The following is a 27,837-nucleotide window of genomic DNA, read 5'->3' as shown; positions in this document are numbered from 1 at the left end:
TGAAGCATTCTTCCTTGGGCCTCCCTTTCTTCTTTGGGCCTATGTATTATAGCATGATTATCCTGTATAGTAGGCTAATATCTGCATAAAAGTGAGTACGTACCATGCATGTCTTTTTGGGTCTGTGGTACCTCACTCTGGACAATATTTTCCAGTTCCATCCTTTCGCTTGAAAATTGCGTGATGCCTTTGTTTTAAATAACTGAGTAGTATTTCATTGTGTAAATGTAACACATTTTCTTTATCCATTTTTTCAGTTGAGGGACTTGTAGGTAATTTCCAGATTCTGGCTATTATGAGTAAAACTGCTATGAACCAAGTTGAACAAGTGTCCCTGTCATATGGTCAAGCATTTGGGGGTTTATGTTCAGGAGTGGTATAGCTGGGCTTGAGATAGATCTAATTGCATTTTTCTCAGAGATCTCCACACTGATTTCTAAAGTGGTTGTACAAGTTGGTACACCCACCAGCAATGGAGAAGTGTTCTTATTCCACATCCTCCCTAGCATGTGCTGTCACTTGAGATTTTGTTCTTAGACATTCGAATGGGTATAAGATGGAATCTCAAGGTCATTTTCATTTGCATTTCCCTGGTACCTAAGGACACTGAACATTTCTTTAGGTGCTTCTCAGCCATTGGTGATTCCTCTGTTGAGAATCCTGTTTAGCTCTGTACCCCCACTTTATTGGGTTTTGTTTTGTTGGTGTTTATTTTCTAGAGTTCTTTGTATATTTTGCATGTTTGTCCTCTGTCAGATATAGGTTTATTAAAGATTTTTCCCATTATGAAGGCTACCATTTTGTCCTATTGACAATGTTCTTTTTCTTGCAGAAACTTTTCAGTTTCATGATATCCTTCCTATATATTAGTTGTTGATCTTAGTGCCTGAGCTGGTGGTGTTCCATCCAGAGAGTTGTCTTCTGTGACAATGAGTTCAAGGCTATTCTCCAATTTCATTTTTTATTAGATTTAGCTTATACGGTTTTACGTTGAGTTCTTTGGTCCGCATAGTCTCCAGTTTTGTGCAGGGTGATAAATGCGGTTCTATTTGCATTTTTCTGCATGTAGACTAGACCAGCACCATTTGTTGAAGATGCTATCTCTTTTTCCTTTTTATGGTTTTGGCTTATTTGTCAAAAATCAGGCTCAAGATGATGCTCCAACGTTATAGAGAGTTTTGGGTGACTGGTGAGGTTGCAAACTGTCACTGTTATTTTTTCATTTGGAAGCTGCTAATGTCCACTTCCTGTTTACTCGGGTAATTAAGTGTTACTCCTCCTCAAGTCTCTGATAGGGTCGAAGACCAGATAGTTTAGTGCTACAATTAAGCTGAGTTTTTTAGGGGTTGATGCGTTTTTAGGTCTAGATAGATATTTTAAGTTGATAGAGATGAGATATGATAGATACTTATTTTCATTAAGAATTTTAGGTTTGCCAAGATAGGAAAGATGTTTTTTTCAAGACTGCCAAACACAATTAGCTGAAACGCTATTAATGTAACATTTATATAATTTGTGATTGTTTAATGGTTTTTCTTCCTGAATATAGTTTATGTTATTTACATGTAATAATATAAATATATATCTAAAAAAGAAATATAATAAAAATAAATAAATAAAAAATAAATTTAAAAACTCAGGTGTCAATAGGCGAATCTATATACTTCTAGATCTTCAATTTGATTCCATTGATCTACCTGTCTGCGTTTATGTCTGTACTATGCAGTTTTATTAGTATTGCTCTGTAGTACAGCTTGAAATCAGGGATGGTGATACCTCCAGAAACTCCTTTATTGTATAGAATTGTTGGAGCTATCCAGGGTTTATTTTTACTTTTCCATATGAGGTTGAGGATTGCTCCATAAAGATCTGTAAAGAATTGAGTTGGAATTTTTATGGGGATTTCACTAAATCTGTATATTTATTTTGATAAATTGGCTATTTTTACTATGTTCATCATACCAGTCAATGAATATGGGAGATCTTTCTTGAAGTTTCTTTAATATAAGTTCTGTTAGAGTTACACCAAGGTATTTTACATTATTTGTAGCTATTGGGAAAGGTGATATTTCCCTATTTTCTCTCATCCGATTTTTCACTTGTATACAGAAGAGGTACTGATTTTTTTTTTGAGTTAGTATTGTAATCAGCCACTTTGCTAAAGGTGTTTATCAGGTGCAGGAGTTCCCTGTTAGAATTTTGGGGGTGACTTATTTTTACTATAATATCTTCCGCAATTAATGATACTTTGACTTCTTTCTTTCCAATTTGTATTCCCTTGATCTCCTTTAGTTTTTTTTTTTTTTTAATTGCTTTTGCTTTAGTTAGAACTTCAAGTACTGTAATGAATAGATACGGAGGCAGTGGGCAGCTTTGTATTGTTCCTGGTTTTAGTGGAATTTCCTTACATTTCTGTCCATTTAATTGTTGGCTATTGGCTTGATTTTATATACCTAGCCTTTATATATAAATACTATTATCTTTATAGTGTTTCATTATATGCCTTGTACCCATGATCTCTCCAAGATTTTTAACATGAAGCAGTATTGGATTATGTTACACCATTTTTCAGCATCTATTGATGATCTAATAATGATTGTGTGGTTTTTACCTTCAGTTTGTTAATATGAAAGATATTTGTATGTTGAACTACATTCCTGGGATGAAGCTTACTTGATCTTGGTAGATGATGTTTTTGGTGTGTCCTTGGATTTGTTTGAGACTATATTATTGAGTATTTTTGCACCAAAGATCATAAGGGAGATTAGTCTGAAATTATTTTTCTTTGTTGAATCTTTGTGTGGTTTAGGTGTCACAGTGACTGTGGCCTCATAGAATGTGTTTGATAATGTTCTTTCTGTTTCTATTTTGTGGAATAACTTAAGGAGCATTGGTATTAACTATTCTTTTAAAGTATGGTAGAATTCTGCACTAAAAATATCTGGCCCAGCGAGTTTTTTTTATTAGGAGACCATTGATGACTACTTCTTCTTCCTTAGGTGTTGTAGGTCTATTTAAATTGTTTACCTTGAATACTATTAGATGCCATATTTCATATGGCATGAATGCAGATTTACAGATGTCTCTTTTTTCTCACACAAAGAATAGAAAACCAGCCTTAATTGTTCTGTGCATCACACACACCTTATACACCTATAATTTTAGGACTGTATAATGTTTGTGAGAAATTATATGCTTTCAGAACAAAAGAACCGGACACCAATATTGAATCAGACTGACAGGATGCATTCCTCTCAGCATGCTGGACACTGACATCCTGCATCCTTCATGTTCCAGCACCAAGTGCTTCAATTGCTGTTCCTCATCAGAAAAAGAGAGCTCCCAGGACACTGTCAAAGGATGTTTCAAATCCTAATTGGTCCAGCATTTCAGACTGTCCCACATAGACTCTAATTAAGCCTAGAATTTCTTAACATTTAGAAACTGGACCACAAATGCTATTCCTAGCTTGTTTAATCATTTTCCCAATTTCATTTGGGCCCCTAAAAAGGTATTATTTGTCCCAAATCATCCAGAAGAACCCTTAAGAGAGCAACCAACGTCTGATTTCCTTTAAGGGAGGTCGGGTAGGTTTTTGGTTGCTTTCTTGGTATATAGAGTTATTTTCAATGAGAGTTGGTTACAAGTATTATCGGTCTTATTAAAAAAGAAAGTAAAGTTCGACTCAGAGATGTTTCTCTGATCCTTTCTCTTACATTCTTAGGTTTAAAGATAGGGGTTGAGAAAAAAAGAAAAAGGAATATAGAAATATATATGGAATATAGAACAAAAAGTAGATAGTGAATCTAGTTCTCAACTTATGCTTCAACTGTCACTCACAAGGTTATTCTTAATTCACTGGTATAGAATTTTGTATATATATATATATATATATATATATATATATATATATATACTCTAATATGAGGTATTGTACCCATGTAATTCAATTATAATACAAGGTTTACTTCCAATAGTTTGAATGTGCTATTACAAGCTGTTTAAGATAACTAAGCTATACAAATTAATTGTTAGTTGATCAAAACATGGTAATATCAATTACTATACGATTCTATAGAAAGATAAGGTAGAATAGTTAGATTAGGTCTTCAAAACCTCAGAGACATGCAGAATATGGCATTCAATTTTTTTTATTATTCTAAAATTTACTTAAAATGAGACAGGTTAACTCCTGGCAACACACGTCCTGCCTCAAAGAGGATAATGAGCATCAAAGAACCTCCTTATGGAGATGGCTTCAAATATGGCAAACAAGCAAGTGGGCAAAATGTCCTCATTAATACCATAGACAGAATTCTGCCTAAAAAAGGGCAAACTTGGATGCAGGCAGAGACGAAGGTCAAACTCTGCCAAGACGGAGTAAACAAGTCCTTAATAATTCCTGCCTCATAAATATGTCAGGCAGATAAATTGGGCCAGATAGTTCAAGATGATGCTCCAACATTATAGAGAGTTTTGGGTGACTGTTCAGGCAGCATGTTTTGGAAAGCTACCAACTTTCACTCCTGGCTTACTCAGGTCCTCAAGTTTATTCCTTATCAAGTTTCCAATGGGCTTGAAGACCAAGTAGTTTAGTTTTACAATGAAGCTTAGGGATTAAGACTTTTTAGGTCTAGATAGATGTTTTAAGTTGATAATGACAAGATGTGATGGAGATCTAGTTACATTCAGAATTTTAAATGTAACATTTATATAATTCTTTTTGGTGCCAAGGTTCTTTCTATAGACAGTTTATTTTTATTATTATTTTTTTTAATTTTCTTTTTTTTTAATAGTAAAATAGTTTTATTTTTTTTCCTCCTTTATTAATTTATTCTTGTTACATCTCAATGGTTATCCCATCCCTTGTATCCTCCCATTCTTCCCTCCCTCCCAATTTCCCCTTATTCCCCTCCCCTATGACTGTTCCTGAGAGGGATTACCTCCCCCTCTATATGATCATAGGGTATCGAGTCTCTTCTTGGTAACTTGCTGTCCTTCCTCTGATTGCTACCAGGTCTCCCCGTCCAGGGGACATGGTCAAAGGTGAGGCACCAGAGTATGTGAGAAAGTCATATCCCACTCTCCACTCTACTGTGGGGAGTGTTCTGTCCATTGGCTAGATCTGGGTAGGGGCTTAAGGTTTACTGCCTGTATTGTCCTTGGCTGGTGCCTTAGTTTGAGCGGGATCCCTGGGCCCAAATCTGCCTATCATAATGTTCTACTTGTAGGCTTCTAGGACCTTCTGGGTCCTTCTACTTTGCCTTTCTCCCATTATTCTCTCATCTAGAGTCCCACTAGAATGTCCTCTCCTCTGTCTCAGTTTCCTGGTAAGTGAAGGCTTTCGTGTGACATGCCCCTTGGGCTAATATGCAGCTATAAGTGAGTATATACCATTTGTCTGTGTAATAATATAAATGTATATTTAAAAATAAAAATGTTAATAAAAATTTAACTGTTAAATTAAAAAAGAAAACAAACTGCAGCATTGCATACTTCATAGGGAATTACATGAAATATCCATGAACTAATTTAACAGTGTTCATAAAATATAGAATAATTTATAAGAAGTGATAAAATAGAGGTTAATTTTCAAGTATTATGCTTGCCTTTAGATATCTGGCTGTCTTTTGTTTTGGCTATTTGTCCCCAGTGAAGGACTCCTCAGAGAGGCAGGCAGATCCTTTGGCCTGAGAATGGAACTCAGGAAGTAGCTCACAGCTTACTTCTGATAGCTGTGCCTCAGGTGGACCTGAATGTTCCTGATGTCCTACAGGTCTCTGCTTCCTCTGCTGGCTGTACCCAAGTAGGATCCGGCTGGTAGTGAATAGACAGAGTGGGCTCTAAGCTCAATGTTGTTGACCCCCGCCTCAGCCCTCCACATAATAGCAGGCAATGGAGTTTTGGGCCCTATTCCTGTTTTATTTACATTTTGTTTCTGTAATTCAGTACACAGACTCAAAAACATTGCATAACTCAAAACACAGAAGGAAAGCAATAACTATTAATTCATCCCATACAGATTAAATTTCAAAAAAATTTCTGAAAACAGTGATAGTCTTCCAAATTGAGTAGTTTATGAAATATTAGAGGATTAGTACAAAATACTTTTCTCTATAAAACATTGTCTTTTCGGGAATTTCTTTTCTGGAACTTCCTTCAAGTTATAGTTAGTAAGATCTTTAGAAATTAACAAAATGTCTGCAAGATTTACAGAAGAAATACCTCTGGATATTTAGTACTAAAAGAAACTTGTAAAATTTGATTTATAAAGGTAATTTATGGTAAAAATTCATGTGCTATCGATATTTTAAAGGGAAAGTAGACTTCTTTTAAAAAAACCATTTAAAATGTAAATATGTATAATGTTGACATAAAGCTTTTGACATGGTATCTTTTAAATGTATTTTCTACAATAAGGCATATCTTGTGAATTGTAATTGCTTTATTGTTTCTAGGGAACTGAATTGCTGTGTAAGTATTTGCTGTACCTAGTAAGGTTGAGAGGTTTGAATGATTGGAAACAAGATGTGGCCAGAAATTTGGGGAAATGTAAAAATTGGTGGTTACAGCGTAGGTGCTTAGAGACACTGACTTTGATGGCCATATCAACTTGGTGATTTTCATCTTGTTATTGCTGTAGAAGTGGAATACATCAATAAAGAAACCCAAGAAGAAAAAATAGAATTCTTACCTTTATAACAGACTAAATTAAAAAAAAAAAAAGATTTGTTCATTTTATGTCTCGGAGCATTAGTTTCTATTGTTTCCAAAGTAGACCAACTTCAGAATTTCTTATGCATCATGTTTTAGAGAACTTTCCTGGCTTCTTTGTCACTAACTCAAAAAAGAAAAAAAAGAAAGAAAAGAAAAGAAAAAGAAAGAAGGATAGAAAGAAAAAAGGAAGGAAGGAAGGAAGAGAGAGAGAAATGAATTGGTGTATCTTTTTCTAGTGGCTGTAAAGAATAGTCTTAAGCCTATGCTCAGTGGTTGTAGGACCCATGCTAAGCGTCTGCCTCTGTCTGCTTGGCACTCCTCAGAGCCACATTTTATCCCGGCATCAATCTGTAGATTGAATTAACCATCTTTTCTGAAACTGAACATGTTAAAGAAACATGTGAATAGATCAAGCCCTTAAAGTTAAGGCACTTTGTGGTGAGCTCAAGAAGATAATGGTCTTATCAGAAGAAGTACATCAACAGAGCATGGCTTTTAAACTCTTTCCTCATCCTGCTGCCAATTAACTTCTCGGTCTCAGGCATAAATTTGAGGATGTGATCTCTCAGCTTCCAACTCCTGCTGGCATGTCTTCTACTTGCTACCAAGCCTTTTACCAGGATATACTCCTAATCTCCTGGAAACATAGGCCAAAACAGACCCTTTAACCATGTGTTTAGTTGGTGATAGTGTTTCGACAGAGCAACAGAGAAGTAACTGTAACAATTACTTTGCTTAAAGTCATGTTGCACAGCTGCATTGATTTTTCTGGAAATCGCATGATTTTTTTTTTAAATCTCATAAAAATTACACTGTGTATGAATCACGTTTTGACGTTATCTATTATCTGTTGATGGACAACTAGGCTGAGTTTCTTTCTTTATTATTATGAAGAGAACACTATGATAAACAATAGAAGCTGCAATTTAATTTCCCTCCAACTGCAGGTTCGCTTGTTGTTTCTCATATTTTCTTCAGTGCTGTTTTACTCATGTTTTCTGATAGTAACTATATTCACTGGAAGGAGATGCAATCTCAAAGTAATTTTAATTTGCCATAATACACATTTCTCTGATTTCTAATATTATTGAACATTTTATTTTATTCTTATTTTTAGCAAATTCTTACTATGTAGCCCTACCTGGACAGAAATCAGCTGTCAAGATAAGTCTGGCCTTTACCTGCCTTCCTCTGCTTTATAAGCATTGTATCAAAACCACCCCTGGCTGCCCTTTTACATTATTTTAGTGGTTATTTGTAGGTGTTTTCTGATAGTTGCCTTTTTTTTTTCATTAGTTCAGTTTCTGTTTGGCAGCTTTGTTTCTTTAATGATTAATGTTTTCAGTTCTTCAAATACTGAGGATATTTCCTCTTTGACTGAAGGTAATAATTTTCTCCCATTCTATGGGCTGTCAGCTTAGGCTGATGATAGTTTCTTTCCTATAAAGACAATTTATTTCTTGGGATTATCTTGCCAACTTTTATGGTCATATCCAATGCTGTAGGGTTCTATTCATACTTCCTTTTTTTTTTTTACCTGTAACTAGGTCCCAAAGTGTTTCCTCTGTTTTCTTTTAGGAGTTGCAGTGCTTCTTGCTTTAAGTTGAGTTCTGTGATCCAATTTGAATTGATACTGGTGCACGATGAGAGTAATGGAGTTAACTTTATCTTTTTAAATGTGTATATGCTTTGTTACCAGCACCACTACCTAAAATGATTCTATTTTTTTAGAAGTGTACTTTGTCACCTTGTCAAAGATCAGGCTTCTGAAGCTGAATGAGTTTATTTGTGAGCCTATTCTATTCTATTGGCTTAAACATCTGGTTTGTGCTGGTATCTTTATCACTGTTATAATTGTAGCTATGTAGTATAGTTTCAATTCAGGAAATGAGATGACTCTGCCTTTCATTTTGCTTGTAATTGGTTTACAGATTCAGTTCTTTCCTTCCCCCCTCTCCTCTGTATGTGTGCATTTCCATAATAATTGCAGGACTGATTATTTATATTGCTATGGATGATGCCACTGGAATTTAGTGAAGAACACATTAATTCTCTGGTTTTATTTTAGTAGTATATCATTTTTACAACATTGATTCTGGCAATCAGTGATCAGTAAAGTTTCTCTATCATATGGTATCTTCTTCAATTTCTTGTTTCAGGTTTCTAAAACTCCCATTGTAAAGAACTTTCACTTTCTTGTGCAGTTTTAGTACTGGATATTGTTTTCAAATAAACATAGCCTTATGGAAGACTGATGAAGGATTCTTTTAAATTAGGAAGTCATGATAAATACACCTGGACACACGGACTGATACACAATGTATGTTAGATCAAAGAAGTTACCCTAGAGAGAAGATACATGACACAATTCAGGGCTGAGCATTATAACAAAGAGGAAAAGAAACACTGCTATAAAGTATGAAATATGACCAAAATCTTTAAAAAGGCATTCCAACTTTAGTTTCTTTGTCTAATTTCAAAAGAATATAAGTAGATAAATCACAAGAAAGAAAAATTTAAGGACCCATTATAGTATTGATTTTTCATTGTTTCTGAAAACTAGTATTATATAAGCATTTGAACAGACTGTAGCTTATGAACTCTAGGAAAGGCTCAATGGCCTTGAAGGGTAGGGTCAGGTGCTATTTACAGAAGTGTGAGTTAGTTGGTATGCATCACAGATTCCTGCACTATCTCATGACATAGGGGAATGAGGCCCTAGCCTCTCCACACTGTTGGAATAAAGAGCAGAATAGAGGTAACATCTTTGTGAGCAAGAAGCTTGTGTAAGACTTCCACAAGGCACAATTCTGAAGACTGATTCATGAACTTACAGGCCTTTTCTTGTGGTGAACTTGAAAGAGATCTTACAGCTGATTGAGTACCAAGAAATGTACTTCAGGCAAAATCTGAGCGGATATGAGTGGACTGAAGAAGGTTCAAGTCCAATTAACTTTCCCAAGCATGAAAATCTGTTCAGGATAGATAGCTCTCAAAAAGAAGATATTGGGGTAATAATTTGTGAATATTGTGAATAACAGACTGCTTATTCTGCCTGAAGACAGCTTAGGTGAAAGAAGCATGTAGTATTACATAGAGACATTTAGTATAGGAATAGTCATTGAGAAGCGGCCTTGTGTGAAGACTTTTAACATGGAGAAACATTGCAATTGCAAGGAAAGTAGAAAATAAGCTTCAAATGTTCAGTTGTTCCAAACCAGGGCATCCACACTGAGGTTTTACGAGTGTAGGCAGCATGGCTGGCACTTATGCCTCTTCTCTAAATACTTTGAACACTGCCTATTGTAACATACAGCAAGGTTTTGTGGGGTGACAGCGTGGTGTCTTCTGTGTCAGTGCAGTTTTTCATTTTAAAGAGTGATATTTGATGTGAGGAGAAAAAAGCAAGCAGAAGTTCAAGTTAATCTACCTTAACAAGATAAGCTACTAATAGCAGCTTCTCCATACACTTTCAGAAGCTTTGACAATCTTTGTACAATTTGCAGATATTTTATTGCTAGTAGTACCTACCACCTTAGACAGTCACATAATATTTATATGTGTCCTGCCTTCTGATATAGCCTCTGTTACATGGAGATATCTACATATGCGTAAGTGCTAAGAAGGAGCAAAATAGAAAAACTGACATTAAAAGAAATTGATTTAAAGAGTTTTCTTTGGGTGACTCTATAACTTGATATATTTTTAACATCTGTTGCCTGCTATTGCAGCATTACATTAGAAAGACCAAAGCCAAAGGCTGAAGATCACTGGTGTCAGTGGCTGTATAATCCACATCTATCTCTCAGTGTTCAAGAACAAAAGATGCATAGTTTAAGAAACTGAGATTGGTCCCCTTAGTTGAACAGAGAGCAAAGTAGTCTCTCCTCTGCCCTTTTGTTCTACGTAGACCTTTCACAGGATGAATTTTGCCAGCCCACATAGGACTGATAGCTAGCTACGTTGCTCAACTTGCAAAAACCTCAACTGTGATATACTGGTTTCTTAAAGAATTCCTGTAGGCTTTGGAAGTGTCACATTAGGTTTGCTGGGTTCAGCTAACTTTCATCTCACCCAATTAAAAATTGCTTGTTGCATGTTGATTCTATGTAGGAAACAGTAACTGATAATTTGATTTCTAATTCCTCTTAGACTAATAGCCTTTTGCTCTGAGCTATTTGTTATGCTGTTTGATATCTTTATTCAAACCTCAAAGACATTAAGCTCTAAGTAAAAGATGTGTTTAAAATACACTTGAAATTGTGAACGTAGTTTTTCAACTCTGACCAGAAATGTTTACCTGCTCCACGGGTAAACAAGTATATAGTCATTTACCTTAGACTTTTGTCCATCTGCTACTGCTTTTCTCCATGTCATCTTGTGTGTGTTCATTTTGTGGAGATGGGATTTCCATATACCAGCTGCACTGCATCTATCTATGTAGCTGAAGAAGACTTTGAACTCATGATTCTCGTGACTCAGCCTTCCAAGAAAACATGTCACATCATGACTAAGTTTTTTGTTTGGGTCTTTCATGGATACAACATATTATGCATTGAATTATTTTATGTGTACATTGAACAAGTCATTTCAGATTTCAAATTCCTACTCCAAAATCAGAACAAAACATTACCTGTAGAATGACATTGATAAATATATAGAAAATAAGTCTCTGACATATAATTTGGTATAAATTTATAGGTCTACATATAGGTTAGTTGACTATAATAGTTTCTTCAACGTATGAAAAATTTCTAGATTATTTTGATTGGATTATTTCTAGATTATTTATTTCTTTCCTTTTCAATGGCAATAAATGACAGTCATAGTTACCATCAGAATTAATCTCCTAGTTAGCCTGCATTTACACAGCACAAATGTACATTTATATACACTTTGTGTAGAGATGGGGTGTTTCCTTTCTCAAGTGAATGTCAAAGAATAACACATATTTTTCATCTGTAAATTTAAAAAGTAAGCCTTTAAATCACTTTAAAATAGGAGAATAACATCTTCTCTTAAGCCATGACAATCTGTTAACTTTCCTTTTCCTACATTTGTCCAAAGATAACTGCAGTCTTTGGAGGGCAGAGGCAGATGGATGCGAGTTGGAACCCAACTTGGTCTATGTAACTAGTTTTCTATGTCGTAGTATGCCTTGGGATTTCATTTTTAATATTTTATTAATTTATTCATATTACATCTCAATTGTTAGCCCATCCCTTGTATCCTCCCATTCCTCCCTCCCTCCCACTTTTCCCCTACTCCCCTCCCCTGTCTGTGACTGAGGGGGACTTCCTCCCCCTGTATATGTTCATAGAGTATTTCTATTTCAGTACAAGAACAAAAGCAAAACAAAATGAAAATGAAAAGAACCCGCCAACAAATAACAAACAAAAAACCCACCCACCCAACCACCACCACCACCACCAACAACAACAACAAATTACCAAAACCAAGTTACCATCTTGGTTGGAAAGGTTTTTTTCTCCTTACATTTGACAGTTTATTGTCCAGAGATGTTTCAGCAGAAACTCAAAGGAGGAATGTGGATGCAGGAACTAATTTAGAGACCATAGAGAAATGTTGCTACCTGGATTGTGCCTTTTGGCTTGCTCAGCCTGCTTTTTTATAGTATGCAGGACAATCATACCATGGATGGCAGCACGCACTGTGAATTGGAAACTCCTAGATCAATCATTTATCTAAAAAGTTGGTCTCATTTTCCTATAAGCTAATCTGGTGGGGATATTTTCACAGCTGAGTTTGCCTCTTGAATAATGACATTAATTTATGTCAAGTTGACATAAAAATAAGATATTATATAGTTAACCTGTAACCTAGAGGAAGGACTAGTTGAAAATTATGGATTAATATGATTAATTATAAAGATGATATAAAGTAATATGTTAACTATGAGTAAAAGTGTTTGTTTATAAAAAATATAATATCAGGTACAGTTTAATATACTATAAAAGTTTGATGAAAGATTTATCCTAATGAATATAGGAGGAAATTTTCTGGAAATCTTTATAGAGATGAAACACATTTGAGTTTTGGAATTGTTTTATTTTTTAAGTCGTCCTCCTATTTCATAATTTAGAGCCTTTGTTTTTAAGCTATAAAGTTTTTATTAATTCACTTATTTCTAACTTAAACCATGTCTCTACCTTTCCTCGAAAACCCTGTTTTGCAATATTGATTCTGTGGTTTATGTTATCCTGTTTTCCTACTTGAGCACTGTAATATCAACATTTCCAGCCATTACAGTTTTCTTGGTAAGCAAAAATATTCCTGTTTTACTGGTGCTGATTTGCCTGAAATAGTTGTAGTTGTTGGAGAGGAGAGAACAAGTATCCATTTCTGTCTCACAGATTCATAAACACTGTTCTGTATTTCCAATTAAAACTCTGAATGTCTGCCTGCAATCCTGGATAACATTTTGGCTTGATAGCTTCATAATGTCTGTGGTGTTTACAAGGCTACAAGAAAATGGTTTGCCATGAGTCGTGGTGTGTTTAGTTATACTGAAAGAGAGCATTGAATGAATCACTTCAAACAAATGAAACTATTATGTTAGCAAAATTAAGACAGAAGCCACGGTTGTAGCACATCAAGATAAATTTTATGTAATATATTATGCTGGTTTTGACGTAAAAGTACTGAAATTGATGACCTTTGGTGCTAACTCCTCAAATACTATATAGTAATCATGTTAATGAAATATACAAAAGACACTGTGCCTCTGTGCTTGCTTTATAGCTTTGGTATCTCTGTGTAGCAAGTTTATTTTGTGAAAATAAAAACTGCGCCGGAATGGGGATTTTGGCTGCATGAAAGGGACTTATGTGCCGCTGTAAATACCATAATGAGAAAACAGTGGCAGTTATTGGGAAAACATTTGTTAAAACAAAGCAATAGTTTTGTAAAAGTATGATGATTTCTAATAAACAAGTTCTACTCTAAGAAGTATGAGATCAATCAATATTTCAATGTTCTTCATAAATAAGCCCTAGAATTAATAGTTAAAATGAGAAAAATAATTCACAGTGTGTATTGTTATTGTTAAAAATTGATTTGTTCTTTACAATAATAACTATATCACTATCATCTTTCATAATAAAATTCCCTAGCTATTTTGTATTTTATAGAATTTCCCATGTGCAGTGCTTTATTTGCTTGACATTGTCTTATTGATGTTATTCCTGTCTCTGATCTCTTATTTGTTGACAGGAAGACATTTTTTAATACTCAAAGATAATATAAAGATCATTTGAGAACTTTATAAAATAGTGAGTTATAAATTGGAAGGCTATGTACAGACAAGAGCAACCAGAAAAATATGAAGAACGGAGAAGTCTCGGTTATGTATGTGATGCAATGTAAAAATGCACATTACTGACATCCAAGAACCAACATGTAAAAGACAGCACAAAGCATTGCAGAAATATCACTCAGAGCTTTTGAAATTATATATATTCGATATATATTGAAATTATATATATATATATATATATCAGAAACAACACTTAAAAATTTAAAGTAGAGAAAGCAAACAATTCAGAATTAAAAAAGACCAAGTATCAATTAAAACTACTTTAATTGCAGTGACAAAGAGAAAATGCTGTTTCTGTTCATAATATCTATATTCATGGAATTTCATACTTATGTGACTGATGTTCTACAGCATGGATGAAATCATCTCTTTCATAATGTCTCCTTTTATCTTCCAGAAAAAGTGCTGAATTTTGAGAAAATAGCCCACTTTCATTAAACAAGAATTGGGATGATCAAAATTGTTCTCTTTTTCTTGTAAGAATTGATCGGTTTTCAATTCACACTTCGTAGAGTACAGGCTGAGACACTGGTTTGCCTTCAGGTCTTCAGCTTGACTAGAAATAAAGCCGTACTTTTACATGCCTCAAAACTCTGCCTAGCTTGCTGGATCTGATCTCTCACCCTAATGCAAAGAGGAAACCTAAGGCTCTTTGTTGGCCTAAATTTCCTAGGTGTCCCTAACCTTGTCTTTTACACTCGTCCTTCACTTAATTTCTCTCTGCAGAATTTCTAATGTACTGATTGCTTCACACCTTTGTAGCTACTTTCAACAGAAGGGGTGGAATAAAAGAAGTAGATTATCTTTACAGTAAGAAATATGTGTGTGTATCTAGATGCCTGGTATTACATTACATCATTCTATGTGTTTTACTGTTTTTCATACTTACATCTTTTTCAAGATTAAATTTTTAGATCTCTGTAGATAAGTGTGTACATGTGTGTGTGTGTGTGTGTGTGTGTGTGTGTGTGTGTGTGTGTGTATTCCCGTGTACTCACAAGTATATGAATGTGTGCCAACAGAGGTGGGAGAAGCTGTTAAATCACCTCAAGCTGAAGTTATAGGTATTTAGTAGCCTCTTGAATTGGGTACTTGGAACTCAACTGCTATCTTTGAAATGAAAGCAAACACTGTTACCCTCTGAACACCAGGGGCCGTATTATCTTTCTTCTTTATTATGACCTTCAACTCTTCAAGGCCATGATTTTACTTATCAGTTTTCTGTTCTTCCTAAACTAACTAAATATATTACCGTTACATCGTATTTTCATCAAAGAAGCATGTGATGTTCACAGTGCCATGCCATTGTTCCCGACTCTAGGTTTTTCCTGCTAAAAATTATACTTAATTTTACACATATCCATGGACATAAGCTTTTTCATGTATCAGTTACTTTTATCTTTCTTATATTAATCCTGTTATATAGAACATGTTGGAGGATCTTTTTTTTATATATAAAACAGTGCATCTTTTTTCTAGCTTTGTAGTGTGACCAGCACTGAGGGGATGGTCCTTCACAAGGATTACTCCTTAACTACTTATGGAGGGGTACTGACACTGCCTTCTATTCCTGTGTCAATTAACATATTAAATCACACCACAGTGCCAAATTGTGCAGAGAAACGTAGCATGTAGGAAATTGGCTATAATTTCTCAGAGGATTTTAAATATTTCTTCAGAAGGAGCTTAGCACAGTTTATCTGTGTCAGAGGTGAAATTCTTTTCAGTTTTAATTTTCACTGAAGTTATATGCTTGTACAGAAGAAGTAATATCAGCAACATTGATGTAGCTTCCCCTAATATTTTTAACATTATTGTTTTTTAAAAATTGAATGTTTTCTTATTATCAACAGGTATACTTTGTATTTTTTTTTTACGAGCAGTGCATTTGTGGTGTAAATAGAGATCGGGCCTCCAATCTTAAAGGTTGTGTTACTATTCATGTTCTACAGCCTACTTCCTTCAGTTTGTATTACACAGCACAATAAGTCTTTTATTTACTTGGCATCGAGAATCCTCTCTTCCATTACTTGTGTTATTTTTCTACAATGTAAATTTTAATATAAATTAATTGATACTTATCTTGTTATTTATTTCATAATTGCATTTCCTCTCAAAGATACTTCAAAATAGCTTTTTCCAGGAAAGTTGGAAGGACCACATCAGGACTGGGGCTGTAGCAATTTGTTTGAGGGCAATATGGCTTCGATTACCTTTATCAGAAACATAATATAATAGTAATTCCCAGGGTTGATACAGTTGTAGGTTCCAGGCGACAATAATGTTTGCAACCTACACCAGTTACACAAGATTGGTGTCTAAGACTGATTGTCGTGCCAAGCTTCCATGCTTCTTGGACCACGAGGGAACAAAGAGAGAAGCCCAAGTGGCCAGGTTCCCTCACTGCCTGAGAGAGTGCATCTGTTTCTCAGGGCCTGGAAGGTTCTTTGTGCCCCAGGAACTATGGACTCTAACCTGAAAAACCTACGATGCATGCCTCTCAAGACAGCCAGGCCAGGCAACCTCCGTGGTTCTCCATGGTTCTTTGCAGTTGACAACCAAGAATAATTTTGGTTATATATAATACTTATAAGTGATGTATAAGTGCATTATATATAATGGAAAGAGCTTTACTGCAGTGTTACTTTCAGCTTCATAAAATATGATGTAACAAAATGCTAGAGAAAAGTCAACACAAATTGAGCTTATGAGGATACTTGAAAATAAACCATATTTAGCATTTTGACAGACAGCAATTAAGCCCCCATGATAAGTGTGTGTGTGTATATACATATGTGTGTGTGTCTATATGTGTGTCTATATATATATATATATATATATATATATATAAAATGCACTTATACATCACTTATAAATATATGTTTCTCTCTATATAATGCACTTATGTCTATTATCACTTATTTTTAGGAAACCATCTTTCCTTTAGCCTACGGGGACTCTGCTAATTTGTTTTTTTATGCTCTGTTTAATTGGTTGTCTTAGAAAGATTACTGTGAATGGGATGTCATTTGAAAGTTCGCATGGCAACTGGAAAGTTCACAATGGGTTTTAATCACACTTCCATTTATTTTTATTTAATCCAGAAAATTTCTATACATTATCAAGACTATTTCATAATGTTTGTAACAACATTTCCATTGGGCATTAAAAATATCCCAGCATTATTTATATTTAACATTATATTATTAACTATTATTCTTTCTACAGTAGAAAAGATGCATTAAATTATAACCCAGCACTCAGAGGAAGGATAGCAGGTTACCAAGAAGAGACTTGATACCCTATGAGCATATACAGGGGGAGGAAATCCCCCTCAGGAACAGTCATATGGGAGAGGAGTAAGGGGAAACTGGGAGGGAGGGAAGAATGGGAGGATACAAGGGATGGGATAACCATTGAGATGTAACAAGAATAAATTAATAAAATTTTTTTAAAAAGTATAACCCACTGTTTTGCTCAAGCATTTGCAATCAAACATCATTTAAGAACTGCTGGTGCTCTTTTGCCTTGGATCATTCGCCTTGGATCATTTTCTGGTAGTAAATGCTGCATTATTCTGCATTATTGGATACATGCTATATTAGCTATACTATTTTTTGATAGAATTTTGAAATAAAATGAATATTTTATATTATTATTGTCTTATATTATTATTGTCTATCCAGTTTTATTTTACACAGGTACTATATCATTTTATAATGATGCTACAATTTTATAGATAAATTGTTACATATATATATGATATATATATCCTTTTTAAGTGAAGCTCAATGACAAGTAATTTAGTAAAATATATTTTTACTTGTGGCAAGGTTCTCTTATTCACAGCGTTACTGAATTGTGTTAATAAATAACTCTAAGGTGTAAAGTGGCTTTATTGTTGCAATTGATAACATGTTTTTATCATTGAGTTAATCCTATAGTAATGATTTAACAGTGGTACCATGGTCCAGTTATAGTACTGTTAATATCTTTAAGCTATTAACACATGCTAAGCATCTTTATATAACTGATGTACCTTATAACTGAATAAACAATACACACACACACACACACAAACACACACACACACACACACACATTTTGCCCTTCGCCAGGCCAGGCCAATTTACCTTGTTTCTTTATGTAATTCTAAGGCAAGAGGAAATATTTAGGGATAACAGCTATTTTTGATTTGGCAGTTCTACCCAAGATAGCATTATAAGTTGCTACGGAATGTGATGTATTCTATGATTATTAGAAAAATTGACAGAACATTACTGTTTATATATAACTATCATGGATGCTTAATTGCTGTCTGTCAAAATGCCAATCAAATGGCTTGTATGTGGTTTATTTTCAAGTGTCAAGTGTCCTCACAAGCTCAATTTGTGTTGACTTTTCTGTAGAATTTTGTTACATCATATTTTATGGAGCTGTAAGTCACACTGCAGTAAAACTCTATTTTTACAAATAACAATGCTAGCTTACATTTTTAAATGTAAGGAATATATTAGTAATAAGTATGTGAGCTAATACATAAGATGAGATGAGATGAAATATGATGCCTTTACCTGAAGAATATCCAAAGTGTTAAATATCACAATATTTGTGTGTAATCTTCGTAATTGCTATCTAAACTTTTGTTCATGAGTAAGACTGAATAGCCTCTGGTGTATCATTACAGATTGTTTCTTAAGATTTTTGCCCATAATAATCTTCACATACAAGTCGTCTTTTGGTGTAAATTCAGGGAGATTTCATTTTTATATTTTAGTAAAACACATCTTTTCCACTTCTAAATATGAAACTCTTGTATATTAAATACATTTACTTTTTCAACACTGGATGGTGCTATTTAGATCAGACTGGCCTTGAACTCATAATGCCGGCTGAGCATTCAGAATGCTGGCACTGTAGGTCTGTGCTTCAGTTGTTCTTGTGGTTTGCAATAATCACAATGTATCACTAGGAAAAATGATAATGGTAGAATTTTATTGAAAGTACACTTATGTTCTGGCTATTATGAATAAGGCTGCTATGAACATGGTTGAACAAAGTTTCTTATTGTGTGCTGGAGCATCTTCTGGGTATATTCCAAGGAGTGGAATAGCTGAGTCTTGAGGAAGCCCTATTCTCATTTTTCTGAGATAGCACCAGATAGATTTCCAAAGTGGTTGTACTAGTTTGCATTCCCACCAGCAATGAAGGAGTGTTCCTCTCTCTCCACATCCTCGCCAGCATGTGGTGTCCCTTGAATTTTTGATCTTAACCATTCTGATGGGTGTAAGATGGAATCTCAGAGTTGTTTTGATTTGTATTTCCCTGGTGACTAAGGAGGTTGAGCATTTCTTTAAGTGTTTCTCAGCCATTTGATATTCCTCTGTTGAGAATTCTGTTTAGTTCCAAGCCCCATTTCTCAATTGGGTTATTTGGTTTGGTGGTGTTTAATTTCTTGAGTTCTTTATATATTTTGGATATTAGACCTTTGTCAGATGTAGGGTTGGTGAAGATCTTTTCCCAGTCTGTAGACTGTCGCTTTGTTCTCTTGACAGTGTCTCCTGCCTTACAGAAGCTTCTCAGCCTCATGTGGTCCCATTTATTAATTGTTGACATTAAGGCCTGGGCCGTTGGTGTTCTGTTCAGGAAGTTGTCCCCTGTGCCAATATGTTCCAGGCTCTTCCCCACTTTTTCTTCTAAGTGACTTAGTGTCTCTGGTTTTATGTTGAGGTCTTTGATCAACTTGGATTTGAGTTTTGTGCAAGGTGACAAATATGGTTCCAGTTGCATTTTTTTACACATAGACCTCCAGTTAGACCAGCACCATTTGTTGAAGATGCTATCCTTTTTCCATTAAATGGATTCGGCTTCTTTGTCAAAAATCAAGTGACCATATGTGTGTGGATTCATATCTGGGTCTTCGATTCGATTCCACTGATCACATTGGATAGAATTGTCTAACATTTATTTCAATAGGTATCAATTGTATTTATTTTCACAGAAACAGCTTATATTGGAATTTTGGCAATTGTGTTTTTCTGTACTGCAACATGATATTAAAATGTTAAGGATTTTTATAAATAGAATATTATTCTTTCCATTAATATAAATTGTCCAAAAATGATGTAGAAATTGATATACCTCCTGTAATTAATATATTTTAAATATTCAACATCCTTCTGACAAATTATCCTAATGCAGTTCTTAACTTCTGTATATATTCTGACGCAGGGCGTGAGACTGTAGGTATTATTCTAACAGGGCACTTCATTCCTAAAGAGAAGAAACATTTTCAGGTGCCAAAGTTAAAGACATTTTCAGTGAAATAAAACATTATTATTTTATGTAAGTGTGTATACATATTTGTTGAAGAATTAATTTTACAACATGCATTGAGTGAGACCACAAAAGCCTTGACATAGTCAAATTACAATTTCATCCCATTACTACCCTCAAAAGATGTTCATCACCCTTCCAGTAGGAAGTACTGTGTTCATGCTTGATACTTAATAATTGATTTATTCCCTCACCACTAAGGGCACTGCCTTACCTCTGTATTTTAATGCTGAGTTTCTACTTTTCACTCTATAGGTCCAGAATGGTACCCTTCTCGAGTTGGCCTACAACTAGAATGTGGTAAGGTCAATTTATTTAATTTAGACTATGTCTTATTACCTCAATAATTCACATTTATTACCTAGTGTGTGCATGTAAATATTATCTCAGTTGAGTCTAACGATCCAAGCTTCCCCATTTTAACTACGAATATTATTTTGTGAAAATTCTTTTTAATTTTCATGATTAAGGGGGAGGGGCAAAACTTAATGAAATTGAGAAAAGGACAACATCCATTAACAAATGTTACATTACCAGAATTTCAACATATAAATCTATAAATGAATCAGTATTGACATTGGCTCAACTGGCCCTGACACTTAAAACTTTGTTTAAAGAACAGCTGAGCTAGAATGTATATTTGAATTTTTGCAAGGTGTATAGAATGCATTTTCAAAATTTTTAGTAGTGCATATCTAGGAGTTACAATTTAAAATACAGTGCATATTGTTTTTAAATTTTTATTTAAGTAATTTATTCAGAGTACATCTCATTTGTTATCCTATCTCTTGTATCTTCCTGTTCCCCCTCCCTCCCTCTTTCAGCATATTCCCCTCCCCTAGGTCTGTGACAGAAGGGGACCTTGTCACCCAATATAAGATCACAGTTTATCAGATTTCTTCCTGGTAGCCTGTTTACTCTTCCTTTGAGAGTCATCAAGTCTCCCCTCAAGGGGAAGTGGTCAAATAGGGGGCACCAGAGTTATATCCAAATCTGTCCCTATTCTCCACACAATTGTGGAGAATGTGCTGTCAGTTGGCAAGATCTTTTCCCCTGAAATTCTTCACTTAATCAGAGATTGGGATAGATACTGGGACTTACATACAATCAATAAAGTCAACAGATTCTATTTTTTAATTATATAAATACAGTTTACTATAGATTTAAAAAATAAAATCTATATGGGATGGAGTCCAAATAGACTAGAAAATGGAAATAAGGCAAGCCACTGACTGAAACCGCGGTAGTGAGCTACTGTCAAAGATGTGCAGGGAATCTTTGGGGTTTCCAACAGTGAGGTTAGGAGACATTTCCATAAGTAGAAGTGATAGTTGGGAATCAAGAGGTTGGTTATGGAAATTCAATGTTGACTTCTTGTTTCTTGGGTGGAACCACAAAGTCCTAGATTCAAGCACCTCCTTCTTCATCTTCATTGTTAAAGTAAAAGCAGTGACTCTATAATCTGTGTGTGTGTGTGTGTGTGTGTGTGTGTGTGTGTGTGTGTGTGTGTGTGTAATGTTTCAGAAGAAATCTGTAGAAGACAAAAGAGTGGATAAGATCTCCTGGAGCTAAAACTACATATGATTTTGTGCTGCTCAGCATGAGTGCTAGAACCAACTTTGGGTCCTCTGGAAAAGAAGCCAGTTTTTTAAATAGCTCAGCCATCTCTACAGTCCCATTAGTCTATGGATTTCTTAAAGTGTGAAGTCAGATTATGTTATAGATTCAATATTTTACATTTGAATCTATAAAGGTTACAACTATTACCAAAAGAAAAAAGGTGAGTGTGGGTCAAATCAGCAGCACAATACCTACTGAGATGAGGTCCTGAAATGCATTTGACCATGTGATTTGCTTACTTAGCAATTTCTTCATGAAATTATAATCTTAATTTTTTTCAGACAAAAGTATTGTTAAATGAAAACTCAGTATAATGTTTATGTATTAAAGGGCAAACATTCATTTAGTCCAGTGGCTGTTTTGAACTGGTTGTCATTCGCTGAACATAGCTAGACTCACACATTCAGCTACAATCATCCTTCAGATAATCAATAAGCTAAAGCAAGTAGGAGACCAGATATCTCAGAGTCAGAAAGGAGATATCAATTGTCAAGAAGGAGAGCTATAACCATACCTAAAATTACACAGAAATAAATGAAAGTGTTTCTTTTATCCTTGTCTGTGCTACTATGCTGCAGAATATTCTACTTGGTACACTTGAAATTCTAGTTGTTAATGTGACTGAAATACCATACTGAAAAGGGGAAACATGTGTATTAGGGCTTTTTTCATAACTACACATATTGAAAGCTTAATGTACACCACTCATAGAATACCTATTACAAACCCCTAAATTTAAGGTGTGTGCCTGAATCTGGCCCATTCTTTAGAGGAATTATCCAAAGACATGCTTGAATTGAGCTTGTTTGAGCAGGAAACCATGGGATCTTAAATAGAAAAATAAATCTATAGGTCTTTTTTTGGGCACATTTCTACCTCTGTTTTTATATCTTTCCTTAAAAATATTTTCTGGGGAGAAAAAGGATGAGGTTTGTGATTTCTAAGTTTGAAAGTGGAATAAAAGATTAGGGATAGGAAAGTGGTTGTTATGAAAATTTGTATCTTCGGTACTCATGTAATAGTCAGATGTAGAGGCATGCACTTTTGACCCAGGGACTGGGAGCAGTAGTATCAGTAGTATCCTGGGAGCTAGAGGGCAAGCTAGGATCAAGAAGAGAGACTAAAAGTGAAAGGAAGGTATGTAGGCCAACTTCTGTATTCCATGTACACTTGCACAAGAAAATGAAATATATATATATACATCTCCTCCCCCTCCACACATATGCACGCACACACACACACACACACACACATACAGAAAGAGAGAGATTTGTATAATTTATTATTTATTTGATTTCCTCTTTTCAAAATTTACTGATGGGAATTCATTAAAAATAATTTTAAAAATCAGAAAAGAAATGGGAGACGTAACAGACACTGTGGAGATCAAAAGAATCATTCGGTCTTACTTTAAAAGTCTATATGCCACAGATTTTGAAAATCTCAATGAAATGGACAATTTTCTCGATAGCTACCAGTTACCAAAATTGAATTAAGATCAGGTAAACAAATTATGTAGTCCTAAATCGTCTAAGGAAGCAGTAATCAAAGTATCCCAAACAAAAATACCCAGGGATGGATGGATTCAGAGCAGAGTTCTAGCAGACCTTGAAAGAAGAGCTTATACCAATTCTTCTCAAACTATTCCACAAAATAGAAACAAAAGGAACATTATCAAATTCATTCTATGAGGTCACAATGAGTTTGATACCTAAACCACATAAAGACTCAACAAACCATTTCAGACGAATTCCTTTTATGAACAATGAAGAAAAATACTCAATAAAATACTCACCAGCTGAATCCAAATACACAGCCAAGACATCATTCATCAAAACCAAGTAGGCTTCATGTCAGTCATGCAAGGGTGATTCAATATATGGAAATCCATCAATATGATCCATCAAGTAAACACACTGAAAAAAAAAACATGATCATCTACTTTGATGTTGAAAAAGCATTTGACAAAATCCAACACCCATTCATTCTTGGAGTCTTGGAGGGATCAGGTATACAAGGCACACAGCTAAACATAATAACGACAATATACAGCAAGCAAATAGCCAACATCAAAATCAATGGAGAGAAATTTAAATCAACTCCACTGATATCGGTCAGAAGACAAGGCTGCCCACCCTCTCTGTATCTCTTAAATATAGTACTTGAAATCCTATCTACAGCAATAGGGCAATTAAAGGAGATCAGGGGAATGCAAATGGGAAAGGAATAACTCCAAGTATCACTATTCACAGATGACATGATAGTATGCAAAAGTGACTCCAAAAAAATCTATCAGTGAACTCCTACAGCTGATAAACACCTTCAGTAAAGTGGCTGGATACAAAAATCATCTCAAAAATATCAATAGCCATGCTCTATGTAAATGACAAAAGGTCTGAGAAAGAAATTAGGGAAACTACACCCTTCACAATAGCCACACACAAAAAATAAAGTATCTTGGTCTAACTCTAACAAAGCAAGTGAAAGACTTGTATGAATATAACTTCAAGTCTCTGAAGAAAGAAATTGAAGAAGATATCAGAAGATGGAAAGATCTTCTATGCTCCTGGATCAGGAGAGTCAGTAGTAAAAATGGCCATCTTACCAAAAGAAATCTACAGATTCTATGTAATCCGTATCAAAATACCTACAAAACTCTTTATAGACCCTGAAAGATTCTTAACTTTATATGGAAAAAACCCAGAATAGAGAAAACAACCGTGTACAATAAAAGATCTTCTGGAGGAATCTCCACCCCTGATCTTAAGCTCTACTATAAAGCAACAGTAATGAAATCAGCATCGTACTGACACAGAAATAGACTGGTCAACCAATGGAATTGAATTAAAGATCCAGAAATAAACCCAAACACCTATGGACGTTTGAATCTTGACAAAAAAAAAAAAAAAGAATTCACGCAATGGAAAAATGCTAGCATCTTCAACAAATGGTGCTGGACTAACTGGACTGGATGTCTACATGTAGAACAATGCAAATATATCCATATGAATATCCTTGCACAAAACTAAAGTCCAAGTGTATTAAAGACCTCAATATAAACCAGATACTCAATCTATTAGAAGAAAAAGTGGTAATAGCTTTGAATGCATTGGCACAGGAGATAACTTCCTGAACTTAATTTCCATAGCTCAGGCTTTAAGGTCAACTATTAACAAATGGAACCTCATGAAACTAAAAAAAACTTCTGTAAAGTAAAAGATAGTGTCAACATAACAAAATGACAGCCTACAGACTGGGAAAGGCTCTTCACCAACCCTACATCCAATAAGGAGCTCATATGCAAAATATATAAAGAACTAAAGAAATCATACAGCTATAAAACCAAATAATTAAATTAAAAAAGGAGTACAAAGGTCAATGGAGTTCTCAACAGAGGAATATCAAATGGCTGACATGCACAGAGAAATGCAAGTCAAAATGACTCTGAGATTCCATCTTAAAGCTATCAGAATGGCTAAGATCAAAAACTCAAGTAACAGCACATGCTGAGAGGGATGTGTAGAAAAGGCAATTCTCCATCATTTCTGGTGGGAGTACAAACTTGTTCAACCACTTTGGAAATGAAACTGACACTTTCTCAGAAAATTGGGAATAATGCTACCTCATGACCCAGTTAGACAACTCCTGGGTATATTCCTGTAAGATTCTGCACCATGCCGGGCGTGGTGGCGCACGCCTTTAATCCCAGCACTCGGGAGGCAGAGGCAGGCGGATCGCTGTGAGTTCGAGGCCAGCCTGGTCTACAAAAGTGAGTCCAGGACAGCCTAGGATACATAGAGAAACCCTATCTCGAAAAGCCAAAAAAAAAAAAAAAAAAAAAAAAAGATTCTGCACCATACCACAAGAACATTTGCTCAAGTATGTTCATAGCAGATTTACTCACAATAGCCAGAATCTAGAAACAACCTAGATATCTCTCAACTAAAGAATGGATGAAACTGTGGTACATTTATGCAATTGAATATTAATCAGCTATCAAAACCATGGAATCTTGAAATTTGCAGGCAAATGGGTGGGAGTAAAGAAGATCACCCTGAGTAAGGTAATCGAGACCCAGAAAGACACACATGGTATTTACTCACTTATAAGTAGATATTAGTTTATCATAGATGTTCTTTGAGAGACTCCATCCAGTGGGGGATGGGGACAGATGCTGGGACTTGCAGCTGGAACTTGGAAGGAGTTAAGAGAGGTATATGGAAGGAGGGATGGAAAGACTCACATGGGTCAGGATTTTCACAAGGAGACCAAGAAGGCCAGGGCATATGGACAAGAGCACCTGCACAAACTGATGCACCAACTAAGGAGAAAGCATGCAGACTTCTTATACACCCTGCTCAGATGTAGCTGAAGGATAGCTCATGCTACATGTGTATGGGAAGGGGAGAGAGAGGGCACTGCCTCTGACATGAACTCTGGTACCTGCAATTTGATCACTGCTCCTTGATGTGGAGGCCTTGGTGGCACACAGAAGGGGATGCAGGCTACCCTGGTGAGACCAAACAGACTGTGACCAAGAGGGGTGGATGAGGCCCTCCCATCAGACGTCTTAGTGAAGAGAGTAGGGTGGAAGAGGGAGGGAGAGAGAGTACTTGAAGATAAGAGCAAGAGATAACAATCATGATATAGTGTGAATAAATTATAATAAAAAATTTTAAAATATATTTTAATGTTCTTTTACTAGAGAGTTTCAAAGGTAATAGCAGAACACAAATTGATTCCCCTTGTAAAAAAAAAACACAAAGGATGTCTGCCAGCTTTGAAGCATACAGTCAAAGATGCAAAAAGAAAATATTCAATTTTTTACCTTACTAACCTTCTATGATCTTGTGTGTAATTTTCATTAGTATTGGTCAATTTGATTTCAAATTGATATTCATGTCATGTTCACTTTCTGTTGTTATATAATACATTAGCAAAAAAGTGACACTTAAGAGCAACTTCCATATATAATATATGAAATATACATATATGTACATATATAAACATATATACAATATATATAATACATACCAAAGCTGGAGTCAACTGCTGGTTGAGGTGAATCTTGGAGAAAAAAATTCTTGCGTTATCTACATTCCATCTCTTCATAAAAACCAAAGATAGTCTAAATTTTACTCTAGAAGCTTTTGGAAAACGTTGTGTATTAGGAAAGTTGATATATGAATTAATCAAATGGAATGGTTCACGTCTGATAATATTCACATTTGTTATACAATATAATGACTGTAGCCACTGGTTTCATATTAAGAAACTCTTTGACACTGTGTCATGAAATTATATTTAAAAACTGTTCTCTCACTCTCCACAGTAGAGTGGAGACCTGGTGGCACTCAGAGGAAGGACAGCAGGTTACCAAGAAGAGACTTGATACCCTATGAGCATATACAGGGGGAGGTAATCCCCCTCAGAAACAGTCATAGGGGAGGGGAATAAGGGGAAAATGGGAGGGGGAAGAATGGGAGGATACAAGGGATGGGATAACCATTGAGATGTAACAAGAATAAATTAATAAAGGAGAAAAAAAATGAAAAAAAAAACTGTTCTCTCATTGCTTGTCCTTTAGGTGGGCCTTTTTTGAAGGACTACATCACTATTCGAAGTGTTGCAGCTTCATCTATTATCACACTCTATTTTACAGACTTAGGTCAACAGGTCAGCTGGACCACAGTAAGTGTCAATTGGAGTTTAGTATATAGACGCCGTTTTTTAAATTTTTGTGTTTATATATTAAGCTTTTTTTTTTGCAGTGATAGGAATTGAAACCACTGCCCTATATAGTTAATTTAATGTCTGACACTTTGTCA

At 35.1% G+C, this 27,837-nt stretch overlaps 1 protein-coding gene across 2 annotated transcripts in view; it reads left to right on the top strand.

Annotated features, from left to right (window-relative positions):
• The window catches only part of TECRL (trans-2,3-enoyl-CoA reductase like), an 81,831-nt gene that overhangs the window by 24,170 nt on the left and 29,824 nt on the right, over nt 1-27,837 (top strand). Inside the window, exons 3-4 of one of the 2 annotated variants that reach the window (XM_084758427.1) lie at nt 20,645-20,689; nt 27,597-27,685. In XM_084758427.1, the coding sequence (XP_084614553.1) occupies nt 20,645-20,689; nt 27,597-27,685 (134 nt within the window). Of the gene's footprint in view, nt 1-20,644; nt 20,690-27,596; nt 27,701-27,837 lie in introns of both variants that reach the window. The other variant, XM_084758426.1, reaches the window with a different exon arrangement.

This window comes from Acomys minous (genome assembly GCF_964271855.1).
Source record: "Acomys minous genome assembly, chromosome: 15".
Lineage (NCBI taxonomy): Eukaryota > Metazoa > Chordata > Mammalia > Rodentia > Muridae > Acomys > Acomys minous.
This window is presented reverse-complemented; position numbering and strand designations above follow the sequence as displayed.